This window comes from Podarcis pityusensis (assembly GCF_964106645.2).
Source record: "Podarcis pityusensis genome assembly, contig: HAP1_SCAFFOLD_398, whole genome shotgun sequence".
NCBI lineage: Eukaryota > Metazoa > Chordata > Lepidosauria > Squamata > Lacertidae > Podarcis > Podarcis pityusensis.
The window spans coordinates 22159-39325 of NW_028293200.1; the positions used below are offsets into that span (position 1 = coordinate 22159).

At 44.5% G+C, this 17167-nt stretch overlaps 1 protein-coding gene across 1 annotated transcript; it reads right to left on the bottom strand.

Moving 5' to 3' along the window:
- Positions 1-250: 250 nt before the first annotated feature.
- LOC308469217 (zinc finger protein RFP-like) lies at positions 251-14341 on the bottom strand. The gene is made up of 7 exons (XM_081024560.1): positions 13864-14341; positions 12791-12886; positions 12250-12480; positions 11893-11915; positions 10773-10894; positions 4135-4167; positions 251-2472 (listed from the first exon to the last, which is right to left on the bottom strand). The coding sequence occupies exons 1-7, from the start codon at positions 14290-14292 to the stop codon at positions 1964-1966; spliced, it is 1443 nt and encodes a 480-aa protein (XP_080880686.1). The 5' UTR covers positions 14293-14341; the 3' UTR covers positions 251-1963.
- Between the last annotated feature and the right edge of the window lie 2826 nt (positions 14342-17167).

Consider the following 17167-nt stretch of genomic DNA (forward strand, 5'->3'; position numbering starts at 1 on the left):
AGTGGATGTATGAAAATAAGGCTTTAAATGTACTTTAACTCTTACTTTCTGTATTTTTGAAAATCTTAATAAATATCATTTAAAAAAAAAAAAAAACAAGTTTTGCTCCAGGAAACCTGCTGAATGGGGGAACTTGGTTCTCAAAAGCCCCTTTTTCTCACAACCCAGCTGATGACGCAGGCACCCTCCTAAATTCACTGGAGGAAGTGTCATGGGAAATGGATATTATACTGTTGAGTCTGAAGCAACATAGGAGCAACAAGAAGAACAATCTTTAATAGAATCAAACACATTAGCGCATGAAACATATCCCCAAATTCTTACAGGACCATTACACAAAAGGATAAGAAGAGGGGATCTCTAAAAATACAGGTAAGTATCTGACTGTTTGCTACAAAGCACCTTGGAGAAAATAATTGTATACAGTGGTACCTCGGGTTACAGACGCTTCAGGTTACAGACGCTTCAGGTTACAGACTCTGCTAACCCAAAAATATTACCACCGGTTAAGAACTTTGCTTCAGGATGAGAACAGAAATCGTGCTGCGGTGGCAGCCGGAGGCCCCATTAGCTAAAGTGGTACCTCAGGTTAAGAATGGACCTCCAGAACAAATTAAGTTCTTAACCCGAGGTACCACTGTACATGGGAATCCCCCCCCCCATGCGAAATCCTCTAGATTGTCATTGTTCTTTCCTCAGAACTTCTGACAGAGGCTCTTCACTGTCAGAGGGGATTTTGTTGCATTGAGGCCTGAAACCTATGTGGGGGTTACATTCCTGGAGTCAGCATGCAAAGGCAATATTGCACAAGTCAGGAAGACCCTCAAAAATGCCCCCCACGCAATTAGCGTGGTGTAGTGCTTAAGAGTGGTGGACTCATAATCTGGTGAACCGGGTTTGCTTCCCCGCACCTCCACATGCAGCTGCTGGGTGACCTTGGCCAGTCACACTTCTCTGGAGTCTCTCAGCCCCACTCACCTCACAGAGTGTTTGTTGTGGGGGAGGAAGGGAAAGGAGAATGTTAGCTGCTTTGAGACTCCTTAAGGGGAGAGATGGGGAGGATATCAAGTCCAAACCCCTCTTCTTCATCATCCCTACTTGTTCGAAGCCAGAGATCTTCAGAGCTTTATGTAACCTTTCTAGAGGCCGGGAAGCAAGGTGGACTTAGAAACTCTTCCCCCCACTGCCAAAGGCCCCCCCCCCATTGATTTCTGGGCTCTGGAGTCTCTTGTGAGATCTCACACAGTCCCTTCCAAGAGCTTTTCCCGGACTCACCCTCTATTTACTAATTTGTGTTTTGACAAAGGGCTTCAGGCTGTGATCATGTAAGTTAAGTTGTGCTGAGTTTTGGACTGACTGCACCCAACTAGCAAACAGGTCTCTTTGGATATGGGGATTTTGCTGAATTGCCACCTAAGCTTCCCTGAGGAGTAGCAAAAAAAGGGATTTTTGAACTTCCATTTCCCTGGCCAGTGGAGGCTTTGGGGAAGGAAAAGGGAATCTGAGAGCAGGATTGAGGCTGAGGAAGGTTTTAAGTGATGCCAGTGCATAATTCTGATTTTATTTAGCAAAGATGATGGTATTATCTCTAGAAATCTTAAGTCAGAATTGGAGGTTGGAGAAAGAACTACATTGAAACAGGAATGTGTGTGGGGTTGCTGCTGTTTCCTAAATCATTTTCTTGCTTCTTACCCCCTTTCCAACTCCTGCACCGAAAGAAGTACTCGATTCCCAACGGAGAGAAAACAGGCAAGTTTGGAGACTGACAGGGGACCCAGTCAATCAGTGTCATTTACAAAGTTGGCTCAAGAAGGGAGAGTTGCATCATGATTGACACAAGGGATGGCCAATCACCGTTCAGCAAATATGGTTTCTCCTTAAGTGCCTGTCAGCTCAGCCCTGAAGAGGAGACTGAATGTGCCATGATGACAATGAATATACACTTGTCTGTCTGCACCTTCAGTCAAGAGAGTCTCAGGTTCCCTTTCTTGCTCACAAAAAAGTAGGGCTGGAGGGTCTCTCCTGAGAAGGGGGCTGCTGTATCTGCATGGAGAAGGGCTGCTGTATCTGCATCGTAAAAGGACACCCGTCCCCCTTCACAGTTCAGGGTCACTCGGATCCTCTCGGGCTCCTCACATGGAACAGGGGCCTTACGGGGGGAGCAGAACTTGAGCTCACCATCCGACTTCCCCAAACCCCAGATCCCTTCTGTAGTATTAAAATACAAAACCCCCTTCCTCTTCACAGACTTTCTGGCTACCCCCACCCCCCACCCCTCCTCTCTTCCCACAATGACCTCCCAGAAATGTCTGCCTGATGTGAAACCCTCACACCCCAGAACACAGCAACATGTGTCAAATCTCTTAGGGTTGTCTGGCAGGTCTTGACGCACTCCTCCCTCTCTCACACTCTTTCGATCCTCAGACAGGGTGAGGAGGGGATGTGCTGTGTCTGGATCCAAAGTTACGCTTTCTGTGGGGGCAGAGGAGGAAAGAGAAGAGAAACAACGTCAACTGGGAAGCTGACTTTTCTTTAGGCACATGACAGAAATAGCATCCCCTCTGAAATGAACAGGGACTCCATGGCTCTGCATTGGAGACAGGGATGTCCATCAAGTTCTTAATGACTCTTGAAATATTTGCAGTTCTTTCAAGTACTTAATGCACATTCTCTACATAGAACCCTTGCAACTTCCCTGGAAGTTAAGTCAATATTAACTATGCCCATTTTTCAGATGGGAGGACTGAGGCTGAGAGACAGTGGCTTGTCTAAGGCCAAACCCACCCACCACAGTTCATGGCAGAAGGGTCTTTTGATAGTTCTATTACATCGTTGACATGAATGGCTTTCTTTTCCTATGAATTGTGTTAATCCTTAATGCATTTATTGTTGCAATCCTAAGATAAAGGGTGACACACACACACACAAAAAAAACCCACAAAAAAAATTATCACCTTCAATGCAAAGACCCCATCCTGGCTCCCCAGACCTGATTTGGCTATATAACTCGTCTTTTTCTTCACTGTTCCTCACATTTATGGAAAAGGTGGGCAGTGGAAGCACAATGAGAAGCCCATTTAGAAATTACCGGTAGTCAGGCTGGTGGACATTAGGATGAAGATCTGCTCTGCAGTCCTCCCCCTCCTCCTGCCACGTTGTAGAAAGTTAGTCAAGCAATTCCTTTTTAAAGACACACATTTGTACAGTGGCCTTTGGAAATTAAGTGGGATATTGGATGTTGCAAGTGCTGCTATTAGTAAAAAAAAAAAGTAAAATGTAATGGGTTTTGCTAATTTATTGTTGTCTTGATTAGCCTTTATGTATTTTACTTACTGCTGTTTTCTAAAAGAATCCCAGAATATAATTTTAAAGATAAGTAGGAGCTTCCTTTATGCTGCCACCTGCTGCCCCTTTCCCAGCTCTTATGAATCCCTTTTTGTGGTTTTCAGGATCAGACCAGACTGGACTTCTGTCTTCCCATTGAGCCTTTCCTCCTAGTCTGTGCTGTAATTCTGTCCTGCTCTTTAAAGTTTACTCAAGTTTCTCTAGTTTAAGCAGAGACGTCATGTCTCCCCTCCAACAGAAAAGCTGAGGGAAGACCCCCAATCTTGCAGGGAAGCTGGACCCCTGGAGTTCACACTCAGGCAGCCCCCAGCTCCCTCCACTGACACCAGAACCCATTCACCTTCTTGCCCCCCAAAGGTTGTTGCAGCCATTTTCTGAGCTATTTGTGTTCATACATTTCCCACTCTTACACCTTACTCTTACATAAAAGGGGTGGGGATCCTGTATGGCTCAAAGGGATATTTCCCCCTCATGTGCCGGGAGCCTTTGGCTTCACACCACCCCTGTGTCTTATTGAGATTTGGCACAGAAAAGCCAGCCATCCTGGGCTGGGGGCTTCCTAAGAGTCTGCAGGATCAGGCCAAGAGCCCATCTAGCCCAGGATGCTGCTCTCACGGAACAGATGCCTCTGGGAAATAAGGCATGGATGGAAGAGCTGCAGTGGCCTGGTCTTTTGAGAAGCGGATCCCCTCTCTCCCGAATTTGTGCCTGGGGAAATGGAAGGGGAAACCCAGCCAGATGAGTGGGGTATAAATAATAAATTATTATTATGATGATGATTAAAAGTACCTTTTCGCAGCTGAAGTCCATATTCCACAGTGTCTGGAAGAGAAAAGGGAACAGAAATTTAGCATCACACCATCATTCAGATAACAAACCTGGAAAAACAATATGAGCTCATGAGATTGTAGCCAGGTGTTGTGGACTACTTGGCCATGCCAGCTGGAGATTATGGGAGTTGGCAGTTAAACCTACCTGAAACTACGTGAAACCTACCTTAAAATGAAACTCTCCATGCTGGCTATCCCTGCAGAACCAGGGCAGGGGTGATGTCAAGGTTCAGACTTACCCAAATCTTGGGAGGAGGAGCAGGACCCCCAGAAGATCCCCCCATCAGCAACAAGATCCAGACATTCCTGTTCCAGGACAGGAGGCCTCAACCCCTCTGCTCCTGGCTGGCTCTTGGACAGCCCCCCTCCTTTCCTCCTCCTGCCCCCCCCTTACGTTAATCTCAGGGGCAAAGGAACAGAAGATATGCCCAAAAAGCTGTAGGCGAGGCTAGCTGGGAAATGGTTGAGATGTGTGAAAGCACCCAAAGCATGGCTAAGAGATGTGAAGACGTCAAGTACAAATTTTTACAGACAACTCGCGGCTTAAGGGAGGGTTACATCCTTGGCGATTGTGCAAAAAGGCAAATCGAGGAAAGTCAGAATGACCCCCGGATTCACCCCTGCCATCTGCAATCTCAAGATGGCCCCATGAGATCTCGCAGGAGCCTCTCAGAGCCTCGTAATCATGGTAGAGGTCTTAAAAGCGATTTGTGTGCCCGCCAGGCTTCCCCAAGATCTCACAAGAGTTTCCAGAGTCCAGCAAGAAGGGTTTACCATCCCCTTTCAATTGCATAAGAAAAATCAGTTGTGAGTCATCTACATAGGAAAGTGCGGCTCCTAGATAGTGAAAGAGAATAGATAAACCTTCTATTTTCACACTCAAGTTCGAGTTTTATTGCGGCAAAAGCCAGTAACACTAAACACAAGATCAAACAACAAGAAATCAACAACAACATCAGAAAAGAAAAAGATTACACAAGGGAACTTCGCAGTGTGCCATTCAACAGAGATTTACGCTTCCTAATTACTAAAGTGCAAAATTTGGCCACCTCATATGATATTGCGCTTGAGGAATCTTCCAGGAGGTATTTCCGTAGAATTTCGGGGGAGGATTCCAAATAATGTTGTAGGGGTATAAATTTTGATAAAAGCTGCAAAATAAGTTGAGCTCGTTCTTCACTATAAAATTCGCAAAATAAAAGAATGTGTGTGACAGATTCTACCTTATTAGACATACAGGAGCAGAGACGCGCATGCATTGGTACCCACGTGAATTTGCCATACAGCACTGCTGAGGGCATTGTCTCAAAGCGGGCTCTAGAGAAAGCCCATCTATAAGCTCCGTTAGTGATGTTAGTTAAGTAAGGGGCAGCTGCAAAATTAGGGCAAGCTTTTAAACATCTATACGTCTCCGGGAGTAGGGCGCCTTCTTGTTGTAATTCGACATCGTAAGGTCTCTGAGTGATAATTGCTTTTGCCTTATTCAGAGTTCCAATAAAAAGATTTTCAGGGTTTAGGCCAATTTGTTTGATCTTGTTAGTTATTTGCATAAGCCAAGGAGGATAGGGAACTGCGGCCAGGAAGCAAGGTAACCGTCCCTTAGGATTGTAATGGATTTTCAGCCAGAGGGATATTGCTTGCTCCCAGACTTTTAATTCCACTCTGGGCAGTCCTGCCTCTTGCCTTAAGACTGCATTAGGGGTACACTTTGGGGTAGCAAATAATGATCTTAAGAATTTTGATTGTACTGTTTCAAGGGTCTTAAGGTTGACAGAGAGGCTAATTTGAGAGCCATATAGGAGTTGGGCTAAAGATTTTGCCTGAAAAACTGTTAGGGCCATCGGGAGGAAGCCAGCTCCTTTCCTTCTGAATAATCTAAGGATAGCATTTGCACTTCTTCCTGCTGATATAGCTGATGTGGTCAAGTGTGCTGAGAATTTGGCATTATAAGAGAAAGTAATGCCTAAGTATTGGAAGGTCTTAGTCTGTTCAATGGCGTTTCCCTTTACACTCAAATTATCTTTCCTGAAGGAGCGGTTAAAATGTACAATTTTAGTTTTGGCAAAGTTAATTGTTAACAGTTCAGTGTTACATTGGTCACTAAACTTTCCTAAGGCACGTTTCAGACCCACTTTGGTTTGAGAGAGAAGAACAGCGTCATCCGCATACATTAAAACTGGTACTTTTCTGCCGTTAGAGAACACGGGGGGGGGGGGTTTCGATTTCACGGCAGCATGTGACCAGGGAGTTAACATAGATGTTGAATAAAAATGGGGCTAATAGGCATCCTTGTCTAACTCCTCTTTGGACTGGGATTTCTCTAGAGAGTCTGCCGTCCTGTGTGAGTCTTATCTGGAGGGTATTGTTCTCATGAAGCTTAATCATCAGAAGTAGTAACCTTCTGTTAATACCCATATTGGCCAATTTGGCCCAGAGCCTACTCCTGGATACAGAATCAAATGCTGCCTTTAGGTCCACAAAGGCCGCATACAATGAATTTTTCCAATGTTTCACATACTTATAGACAAAGTAATCTAACACTAAGCAGTGATCAATGGTGGAACGTCCAGATGTAAACCCTGCTTGTTCAATTTCTAGCAAGTTATTATGATCTAACCATTCACATAATTTTAGGCATAGATGTTTTGTATAAAGTTTACAGATCACATTCAGAAGACTAATTGGTCTATAATTAGATGGGCCAGAGGGGTTGCCCTTTTTAAATATAGGAACAATTATAGCTAGTCCCCAATCTTTAGGGATTTCAGTTGTCTTATCTATATATGAGAATAGATTTGCAAGGACCGGGGCCCACCAGTTTATTTGCGCTTTCAGAAGTTCAGCGACGATGAAATCACTTCCTGGGGCTTTGCCAGATTTCATTTGTAGAATTAGCGAAGTGATTTCAGTTTCAGATGTTGGGGGCCATGGTGTATCATTATCTAAGGGGATGTTAAGCGGCGCAGAAGGACGATGTTCCCTAAACAGCACTTTATAGTGCTCTTCCCATGAATTTGCAGGGATTATTGTGCCCTCATTAGGAGCTTTGGTTTGACTGGAGATAATTTTCCAGAAGTTGGTATTGTCTTTTTCTATTGACGCTTTTGTGAGGGCCTGCCAGATGAGAGAGTCTGCGGTTCTTTTTTTGGTTTTTAGTAACTCTTTGTAGTTCTTTTTTTTAAGTTGTAAGTCTAATTTAGTGATAGGGTTAGGATTTTGCTGGAAGACCTTAAAGCATTCCCTGAGTATAAGTTTTGCCTGAGTGCATTCGTGGTCAAACCATTTTTTGTTGGTAGGGGACTCATTTTGGTTAGATCTCCTGGGTCTTGACAATAACGGTTGGAGTTTTCGGATTAATGTGTTATAATGGTCAATTGGGGAGGTCTCTTCAGTGTCGTTGGAAGTCAGATCAGCCCAGAGGAGTTGACCTTCCATTGATTGTGTCCAAATGCTAAAATTGTTATTAACATAAGGGGACCATTTAATTCTGGATCTGCCTATTTGTTGTAAAGCATTAGGATCAGGTGCCTGTGGGGCAAGCCCACATCTAGAGGGTTCCCAGAATTCAGTCCTTTTAAGATTTAGGGGTAAATGGTCACTTTCGGTTCTTATATCTACAGTAAATTCAATATATTCATCAAAGAGTTCTTGGGAGACAAGGATGTAGTCAATAACAGAATGCCTTAAGCCTGACCAATAAGTAAATTGGCCAGGGCAGTCTCCCGAGGAGAGGCCGTTTAAGATAACAAGGTTTAATCTAAGTGCCATTAAAAAAAGACATGTACCAGCAAAATTGGTAACTGGGTCAAGTGAGTGACGCCTGAATAGGGGCCAATGTTCATCATTAGCATTTAGGGGACCTATTCCACTTTCGTTGATTAACTGTTCGTCTGAGTGGCCTAACCTTGCATTAAAATCCCCACCAATAATTAAGGAGGCAGAGGGAAACTTATTTGAGACAAGGAGAATGCAGTCTTCCAGTTCGTTCCAGATGTTTTTCAGATCAGTTTGTTTCATAAGTGGGTGAATATAAACACTGATGCATATGATCTTAAAGTGGGTAGAGAATATTTTAACAGCCAAAATCCATTTTTTATCGATTTTCAATTGGATAGGAGAGGTTCCTAGATCTGTCGATACGAAGGTGCTCAGACCTCCCGCCGGTCTTCCGCCTTTTGGGCCGATTGAGGCACAGGAATGGAAAGCAAAATAATTGTGTAGTTCAAAAGGATTTTGCATCCAGGTTTCTTGGAGCAGGATGATCTTGAACTGTGATACATAGGATAGAACGTCTTTGTCCATTGTTTTCGATTGCCATCCAGCAACGTTCCAGGATAGTAGTAGAGGTGAGGGACATTTTGTCTCTTTTAACAGTCAAAACGGAGGGGGGGCAGACTCTCTGTTAAAGACAGAAGATGTAACAAAAAAGTCAGTTATTTTACTTTGGGAAGATGGTAACTGTGAGGAGCCCTCCAAATTAAAGTTTTTAACAATTTGGTTCGACTGTTGGCACACCGTGGATGATCCACTGAGAGTAGATCCCTGAACAGGAAGTCTCTTCATTTCGAAATTCTTGGTACAACTTGACAGAGAAATACCCAGGGAGGGGGAAATTGAGTCCGTCGGAGTAAACCCTCTCGCAGATTTATCATCCGACATTCGGATGATTTTATTGATGCGTCCCATCGGGTCTTCAATCATTTCCGACGGCGGGTCCCGAGGTGTAACATTCGCAGTTTCCTTTGAAGGAGGTAATTGAGGGGGCATCACGGGGGTGGGAATTGTGGAAGACTCTCTCAGGGGCATCACTTGTGAACTACTTCTATCTCTGGTCGAAACTGGAGAAGATTCTAGCTCTGGCATAGATGAGTGAGTTAAAGAGGGATTTGAGTCAAGCAGGGAAATCAGAATTTCGTCCTTAGGTATGTTGGTCGATGAATATAGATGAAAGTTCAGTGAGGATGGCAGAGCCTGGTCGTCTCGTGATGTAGCGCACGGGGCAGAAACAACTTGAAGATTTGAGTCTTGTCGGATGGTTTTTGATTTCAGAGTGGGGCTGAGCTGAAGAAGGTCGACCACTTCTGTCCGGTGAGCCCAAGTGGGATTATTTGAGACATCATTAGTATCTTCCCCTCTATGTAGGACTTGCAAAAGCTGAGATTTAAGCGTGTCAAATCTTTGCATCATCACCGACTGTTCTTTCGGAGGGAGGGCTCTGAATGAATCAATAAGTTCCCTTTCGTCAAGGGCAGTCCGCAGGTTATCGTCCTCATATATGGCTGTTTGAGAAGGTATCGAGTTTGGTCGAGGATGGCACGCTGCAGAGTCATCGCGGTTGGGCCTGACAGTATTTTGAAGTAAGGCAAAGTCTCTTGTCCTAATGTCCTCACCGCCAGGGCACCTATTTAGAAGGGGTTTGATCTTGCTGTCTGTAAAAACCCTCGTTGCTACAATGTCGGCCATGGACAAAAGCGTTTTCCTCCTAACAGTAATAGATGGTATCTTTTCAGAGTGGAACGCAAGTATCACCTTCAAGAAGTTGGTCTGCCGGGGAAGGAGCATCACAGCATATAGGTCAATCTGATGTTTCTTAATTTTTAAAAGTTTGCTTGAACAGTCTTTAGCCCCTTCTAGCGTTGACCATCTTCCTATTTCCGACCTGACAGAAAGGCAACTTTTCTTGGGTTGCAGAGTTAATATCTGATTGTTCAATTGGGAATTTAAGATATATTTAATTTTAGTCTCCTTTATTTTATCTGAATTGGGGTGAGGCAATAAGTTTTTCACCTCACAAACTGAAGATTGTGTTGTTGATTCAAGTTTTTCGATTTTCATCAGGATATTGGGTAATTGTGAAGATACCTCGTCCAGCCTTTTAAAAATACAGTGAAGGGTCTTAATTACTAAGTGTAACTGCTCACAACCGGGGAACTCCCCCATAACAGATGCCAAACCATCTTCCTGTGATGAGAGTTTTTCTTTCGTATTCTCCTTTACAGGCTTTACTTTTGAAACATTTTGAGTCATCGGAATTGGAGTAGCTTCTAAATCAATTAGAGGTAGGAAGCGATTTTGGGTTTCCACTGCAAAGCACTGCTCGGCATGGTCACTCCCTCCTCCATTCCGGTGTGGCACCAACCTTGATAGTTTTGGTTTAGGGGATGATAGGGGCTCGTCAAAGTCTCTCAAGCGTTTTTTCTGACCCATGCTTTTCCTCATAACACTTGACACGCAATTAAGATAATGGCGTTCTCAACTCTTTTAGCAGCTAAAGCCGGCCCGCTGATACGAGAGAAACAAAGAGCAGCTTACAGCAGTCTGGAGCAGGGCCAAATCTCTCAGAGAGTTTCCATAGCATGCGGCTGCAGCAATTATAAAATACCTCAAAAACTGACTGAGTCAGTTAAGATAAAAATATAAAAGATTAAAAGAAGATTAAAAGAAGTCCGAAGAGCACCGGCAAGCGCGTCTTACCTCGACGCCATGTTGTTTCGACCTTCTATTTTCCTGGCTTGGCTAATATTCCCTATGACCTGAAGCTTGTTATGAACACTTCTAAACATCCAGCTAACAATACTTTCAGTCCTTCTTTACTACCTCTGAATTTTTTCATGACTCCCTCCAGGAAGGGATTTATATCTCTGAAGTCCCAGATCTTCCACTTCAGGGCAGGAGGAAAAGCCACAGGAGGATCCTCTAAGTTCTCCTTCTCCTGAGACCTGGGAGGAGAAGAACAAAGTCAAGCCACCATCTTTCCAATGCAAGGAGCTTTCTGACAAGGCAGACGTCTCATCCTGATGATAAAGGCACCATGGAAATATCATGAAGACTTGGGAGCAGGGTTTTCCTATGGCAAAAAGGAGCATCTAGAGAGCACCTAAGAAGCTGAAGGAAAACCGACACACCTGCTTCCAAAATATACTGAAGGAAATATATGAATATGAGATTGAAGGTTAAGAAGCTGATATATGCAAATTATTTTTTTGAAGAAAAAACAGTACTGGGTCCCTATGCAGAGATTTTAGGACTGCACTAGTGTTAGTGATGCATTTAAAGTGATTAATGAGCAAAAGAAAATAGATTTGGTATGTGCATTTCTGAAATATAAGGAAGTTCAGAATGCTTTAGAATGGCTTTTGCAATTAACATTATAAATGTATTTTAGCACAGTGGTTAGATTTTCAAAATGGAAGATTCTCAAAATTCATGAGTGTCTAAAGTTGTTTGGACTCGGATCCTGATAACCGCGGATTTCACACTGGCATCTGGTTAGGCACTGTGAAAACAAAATGCTGGACTAGATGGGCCGCTGGCCTCATCCAGCAGGGCCCTTTATCACATTCTTATGTCTGAGGAAGAACCTGCAGGAGCCAGAAAGACACTGGATATTTAAGGGTAAGTTATAGTGAAGATATTTACAAGCCCCTTTGGGATGTCCCCCCTTTTTGTATCAATTGCAGAGTAAATGATTCCATCACAGAGAAGGGCCTCCAGAAATATGCAATGGGAATGGCTTCCTGTCTGTGATTGTACATAGATGGGATCAATAGCGACAAATTACCACAAAAACGTGTCCCTATTTTTGTCTGTGATTTTGTGAAATTGACGATGAAGTCCTAAGCTATCTCTGGAAGGAGAAACTGGAGAGTGAGGTTCTCACTTGTTAAGCAGGAACTTTCCTAGCATCAGAATAAGGCAGGGGTTTTCCATCACTTACCTCTGCAAGAAGCTTCCAATATCCTGGAAGGAAAGAAAGAAAGATGTCAGTGGAGCCATTTCTGCAGTCAGTTATAAATACTAAGCAGCTGAGTGGCAACTGCTGGGGATCACAGGTTTGGAGAGCACTACTGTTTTTTAGGCTTCTCAGAGACCTCTGGTTGGCCAATGAGAGAACATGATGCTAGAATGAAGGGGCCTGTGGTTTCATCTAGCAAGGCCCCTTTTGCAACCCCAGGACTGACGCCTTTCACCCTTCATGTACTGTTTTCCTTCCAGCAACAATTTTATGTGACTAAGGAATGCCTGTGGTTTGAAGCAGCACATTCCACCCTCTCACATCAGGATGAGGCCTCACCTGCAGGAGTTCACTCTCTGGTTCCTGAAGCTTCTCCTCCATCTCCCGGATGAGGCTGTCAAGAGAGGAGAGTTCCCTGGATAGTCTGGCCAGGTGATCCTCCCTTTGGGCTGCAATCTCCTTCTCCACTTCTGCCATCTGGGCCAGAAAAAGCTTCTCTTTTTCTTCCAGAAACTGGTGCAGTCGCCTGAACTCAGCCACCATCTTTTCCCTCTCTGCACCTGTTTGTTTCTGCAGCAAAGAGATTGAAAGAAGAGAAGAGTGGGCCAAGATCAGGCATCTAGTCTGCTCTTGCAGGATGAAGAGGCCAGTTATCCAAATTCCACTGGAAAGCCACTTCTGACATATTCAGCAGAGAAAGAGCTTCATAAAAACTTACAAGCCCACCCTCACCTTTAAATGGCCTTTCATGCTCTGTAGGAGATCAGGCCATTCAAAAATAAACCTCTTTCTGTATTCCATATTCATTTCCGCCCCTCTCACCCATATTGATTTTAGACTATAGCATTTTTCACCTTAAAACAGTAACAATGGTGCTTACAAGCAGGTCCTGGATTTCCTTTTCTGTGTCTGCTTTAAATACTAGAATTTTCTCTCTCTCCTTCCTCACATTGTCTAGGCAGCTGCTGATCTGATCCTGAAAAGAAACAGAATCCAAGTTGGGCTGCATTACACATTAACAGGGAAGCTGAATCTTATGTTTGCTCCCTGCCCCACATCCCTGGGTCTTTTGCAGAGGTTCCCCTTTTTCATCCCAGAGGAGGCAGAAATGGGGCTGCCCTATATCAGAGCTGAGAAACATGGGGGGTTTGCTATTTTGAGAGATCTGCATTGGCTCCCAGTACGTTTCCGAGCACGATTCAAAATGTTGGTGCTGACCTTTAAAGCCCTAAACGACCTCGGTCCTGTATACCTGAAGGAGCGTCTCCACCCCCATCGTTCTGCCCGGACACTCAGGTCCAGCGCCAAGGGCCTTCTGGCGGTTCCCTCGCTGCGAGAAGTGAGGCTACAGGGAACCAGACAGAGGGCCTTCTCGGTAGTGGCGCCCGCCCTGTGGAACGCCCTCCCATCAGATGCCAAAGAGATAAATAATTACCTGACATTCAGAAGACATCTTAAGGCAGCCCTGTTCAGGGAAGTTTTTAATATGTAACACGTTACTGTTTTTAACACTGATTGGGAGCTGCCCAGAGTGGCTGGGGAAACTCAGCCAGATGGGCGGGGTATAAATAATAAATTATTATTATTATTATTATTATTATTAATCCCCCACACTGAGCACACCTCCAACATCTCCCTCCTCCTTTTTATTAAATTAATGCTAGATGTTGCAATCTTTCCTCCCAGGGGAGTTACTGCAGCCTGCATTCAGGGGGTCACTGGGCACACTTTAATCCCTCAAAAAGAAAAATAAATGTTTATTGTATAAAGTTTCAGAAGTTAGTTTTATCAGGCTGCACAAGAATTCCCTTTGGGCTCCAAGTGGAGAGAATACACTACAATATTATTATTATTATTATTATTATTATTATTATTACTACTACTACTACTACTACAAGCCCCTCTAGTCTGCAGCTCTTCCACCCCCAAGAAAGACCCACTGCCATTTCCCACCTTGTACTCCTGGGACGCCTCCTCCAGAGGAACCACCTCGTGGCTTTTGTGCTCCTTGGATCTGTCACACACCACACAGATAGGGGCTTCATCCTCCTTGCAGAAGAGCTTCAGGGGCTCCTGGTGCTTCTCACAAACTCTCCCCTTTCCTTCTGCCTCCTCTTTTCTGCCCAGAAGGCTAAATTTCTTAATTATTTCTACAAAATTTGCCAGCTGCTGGTTTCTCCTGATGCTGCCTTGCTCCACTGTTTTCCTGCACTGAGGGCAGGAAGCCTCTCCCTCGGATTTCCCCCAGCACTGGGTCAGGCAGGATCGGCAGAAGTTGTGCCCGCACTCCGGGATGATCACTGGATCCCTGAAATACTCCAGGCAGATGGGGCAAGTGGCTTCCTCGCAGAGATCCCGGACGGGACCCCCAGAAGCAGCCATGGCGGAGTCACCGGGAAGAGGGAGCTGGTTTCGTTTTCTCTCTTTTGCGTCAGCAAATGGGAGGGTTTCCTTTTCAGGAAATTCAGGTGTCTCTGTTGCCTTGGAGTTGGGTGGAGCTCCAAGCCGCTCTGATATAGAGGAAATATATGGTTTTATATATTTTATTTTAAATGTTTTTAAATGGAATGCTCATTTTTGGTGGCTGGTTTTTTAAGGAACCATTTCCCTGCGAGAGCTGGTGGAGTTTATTGTTGTTGTCGTTTAACTATCAGCATGTCAGCCTCAGACTACTTTGCAAGCTGATGAATGAATTGCCCCGCCCCGCCCCCCCCCCGCCTTGCTCCATTGACATCTCCTTTCTAGTTAGCAGCCCCCACATACAGAGGAGAAGCAGCCCAGCCCTCCATCCCGGTGCCAGTTTTTAGTGAGTCGGACTGACAGAATCGTCGCGTCTGATAATGTGCAATAACCTCTGGAACCAACTCTGCAAACGGCCTTTGCAAATCATAGATCAACTAAATGGTATCCAGATATTTGCCAGTCACACCACGGGGCACCTATTAACAGCAGGTGCTTTCAATTAGCCCTTTATCAGTGAATTTTAAGGTCTCAAATATAGAATAAAGATTCATAAATGCACACATATCTAAATATATGAACCATGTATCTAAAATACTACGGGAGAGCAATCCTGAAGCGATTTTGACTCCCCCAATGACCCCAAATATTATTCTGAAGGAAGGGAGTCAAATGGGGAAATTCTTCTCATTTTCTCTTTGCTTGCAAATCCTGTTTTAAGGGCATGTTTGTGTATGAATAGGGTGAGCCTCTGACCTGGACTCAGGAACTAAACTATTAACCATCACCACAGAATGGCCAGGCTGCCCTTTCTTGTTTCCAACTTCAAGCTTCAAATGGGGTGGGCTGAAGTAATCTCAACAAAATCCCTGTTTCCTCTCCATCCTCCCCGCTAAACCAATGAATCTTCCTGCAGTCCAGGTGAATTTTTAAGCTGCTCTTCAGGTCCAGCTTCCTCCATTTTCCCCCCATCCACTGATCCCATCTCCAGTCAGTCCATCCTCTCAGAAAAATTAACATTAACCATGGAACCTTTTATCTTTCTTTTTTATTTTTTGGTGTAGGGGAAGAGTTCTCACTCTTTTCACTTGTGATTTTTTTTATCTTTATGTACTGCTGAATTATTCTTTTTCGGTGGTTGACACATTCCTCATAAAATTCTTTACAAATCACACTTTAAAAAAATAATTCAATGTTGATGCTCTGAACATTTCCCCCTGACATTTCATTTGATCCATGCTGAAGTGAGGGTCCCCTTCTTAATTTGGGTCTATGTTCAAGCGTAAAAATGAAGACAAAACATTTGAGGCCATTACAGATCCACCCAAAATTGTTTTCCGTTTCATATTCTGGATCCTTGTGGATTATTATGATTCCTGCTGTCTCTGTGTTGACATTTTGCAGAAGGGTCTTTAACTGAATAAAAGGCTGAGGGGACAGTTCTTTTGGGGTGGATGTCCTCAGGCCCGTAGTCAGCCTAATAGTTCCAGGAGAACAACAAAAAAGTAGCACAAGCAGCAGTTTATCCCAACGGACACACTAATGTTTTTGTTGTTTTCATTAAGTCAATATTAATGAGGATTATGATAATGATAACTGTAACCTGCACAGCTTGAGAGTACTATACCAGGCCAAATGGGCATCCCAAAGTGGGAAAGGGATCCTGAGGGATCCTGACCAGGGCTTCAACAGAAGTGCCAGTCATATCAGCTGGAAAATCCTCCAGCCTCTGAGGGTGGACCATTCTCATGGGTGCCCCACCTCTGCAGAGGGGAAATGGTGCTGAAAAAGCCTAATTTCAACAGGAAGTGATTTGACCAGGACAACAGACTGAGGTCAATTATCTCCCAGTTTCAGATCACTCTCTTCCTGCCCGGTCAAAAAGACAAGAGTCAGAGTGTGACCTGTGATATTAATCAGGCCAACAGCATGTTGGGACAGCCCCATGGTTGTCAAGGCAGCCATGAATTCCTGAGCCACCACCCCCAGAGTCAGTCGCCTCAACATGGAGGTTGAAGCCCCCCAGATGCAGCAGTCTGGGAGCCCCCAACTCTGCCACCAAGACTGGCTCTGCCACTCAGGCAGGGGGACTGCTGGGGAGCGAGGCCAGCAGTAAACTAGCAGAATCCCATATCTGTCCCAATTACTCAGTGCCAGGAACGAACACTGTAGATCCCTATTCATCTGGAGAGAGAAAGAGGAATCTCTCTGGACCACAGCAACCCTCCACTTGCTGGCTCTCAAGTCTGCCCTGATGCTGAAACAAGTACCCAGGTAGGCACAACTGGGCGAGACCAACTCCATCTTGTTTATCCACCCAGGCCTCAGGAATACAGACCAGACGTGGGTGACATTGTAGTCTAAACCACTGAGCCTCTTGGGCTTGCAGATCATAAGGTGGGCAGTTCAAATCCCTGCAACGGAGTAAGCTCCCGTTGCTGAGTCCCAGCTCCTGCCAACTTAAGCAGTTTGAAAGCTTACCAGTGCAAGTAGATAAATAGGCAAGAAGGTAAATGACATTTCCATGCACTCTGGTTTCCATCACAGTGTTCCATTGCACCATAAGTCGTCTAGTCATGCTGACCACATGACCCGGTGATGTAGACTGAAATGAGGGGGCGGGTACTCTATATGAAATATGTCTTCTCTAACAAAACCTGACACTGTGGTGAAAGAGTACTCAATGCTAATGTCAAATGTATACATATGAAGAAAAGGCAACGATGTGAAATGTGTTAATGGCTGATTAAGAGTAATGTTTTCCACAAATGTAGTCACGTATGTATTTTCGCCTGTA

Excerpts from the sequence above, each read along its gene's own strand:
- LOC308469217 (XM_081024560.1), bottom strand. The coding sequence starts at position 14,292 with ATGGCTGCTTCTGGGGGTCCCGTCCGGGATCTCTGCGAGGAAGCCACT. Across the intron at positions 11,916-12,249 it reads CAGAGAGTGAACTCCTGCAG|GATATTGGAAGCTTCTTGCA; the intron begins GTGAGGCCTCAT and ends CTTTCCTTCCAG. Across the intron at positions 10,895-11,892 it reads ATTGGAAGCTTCTTGCAGAG|GTCTCAGGAGAAGGAGAACT; the intron begins GTAAGTGATGGA and ends TTCTCCTCCCAG.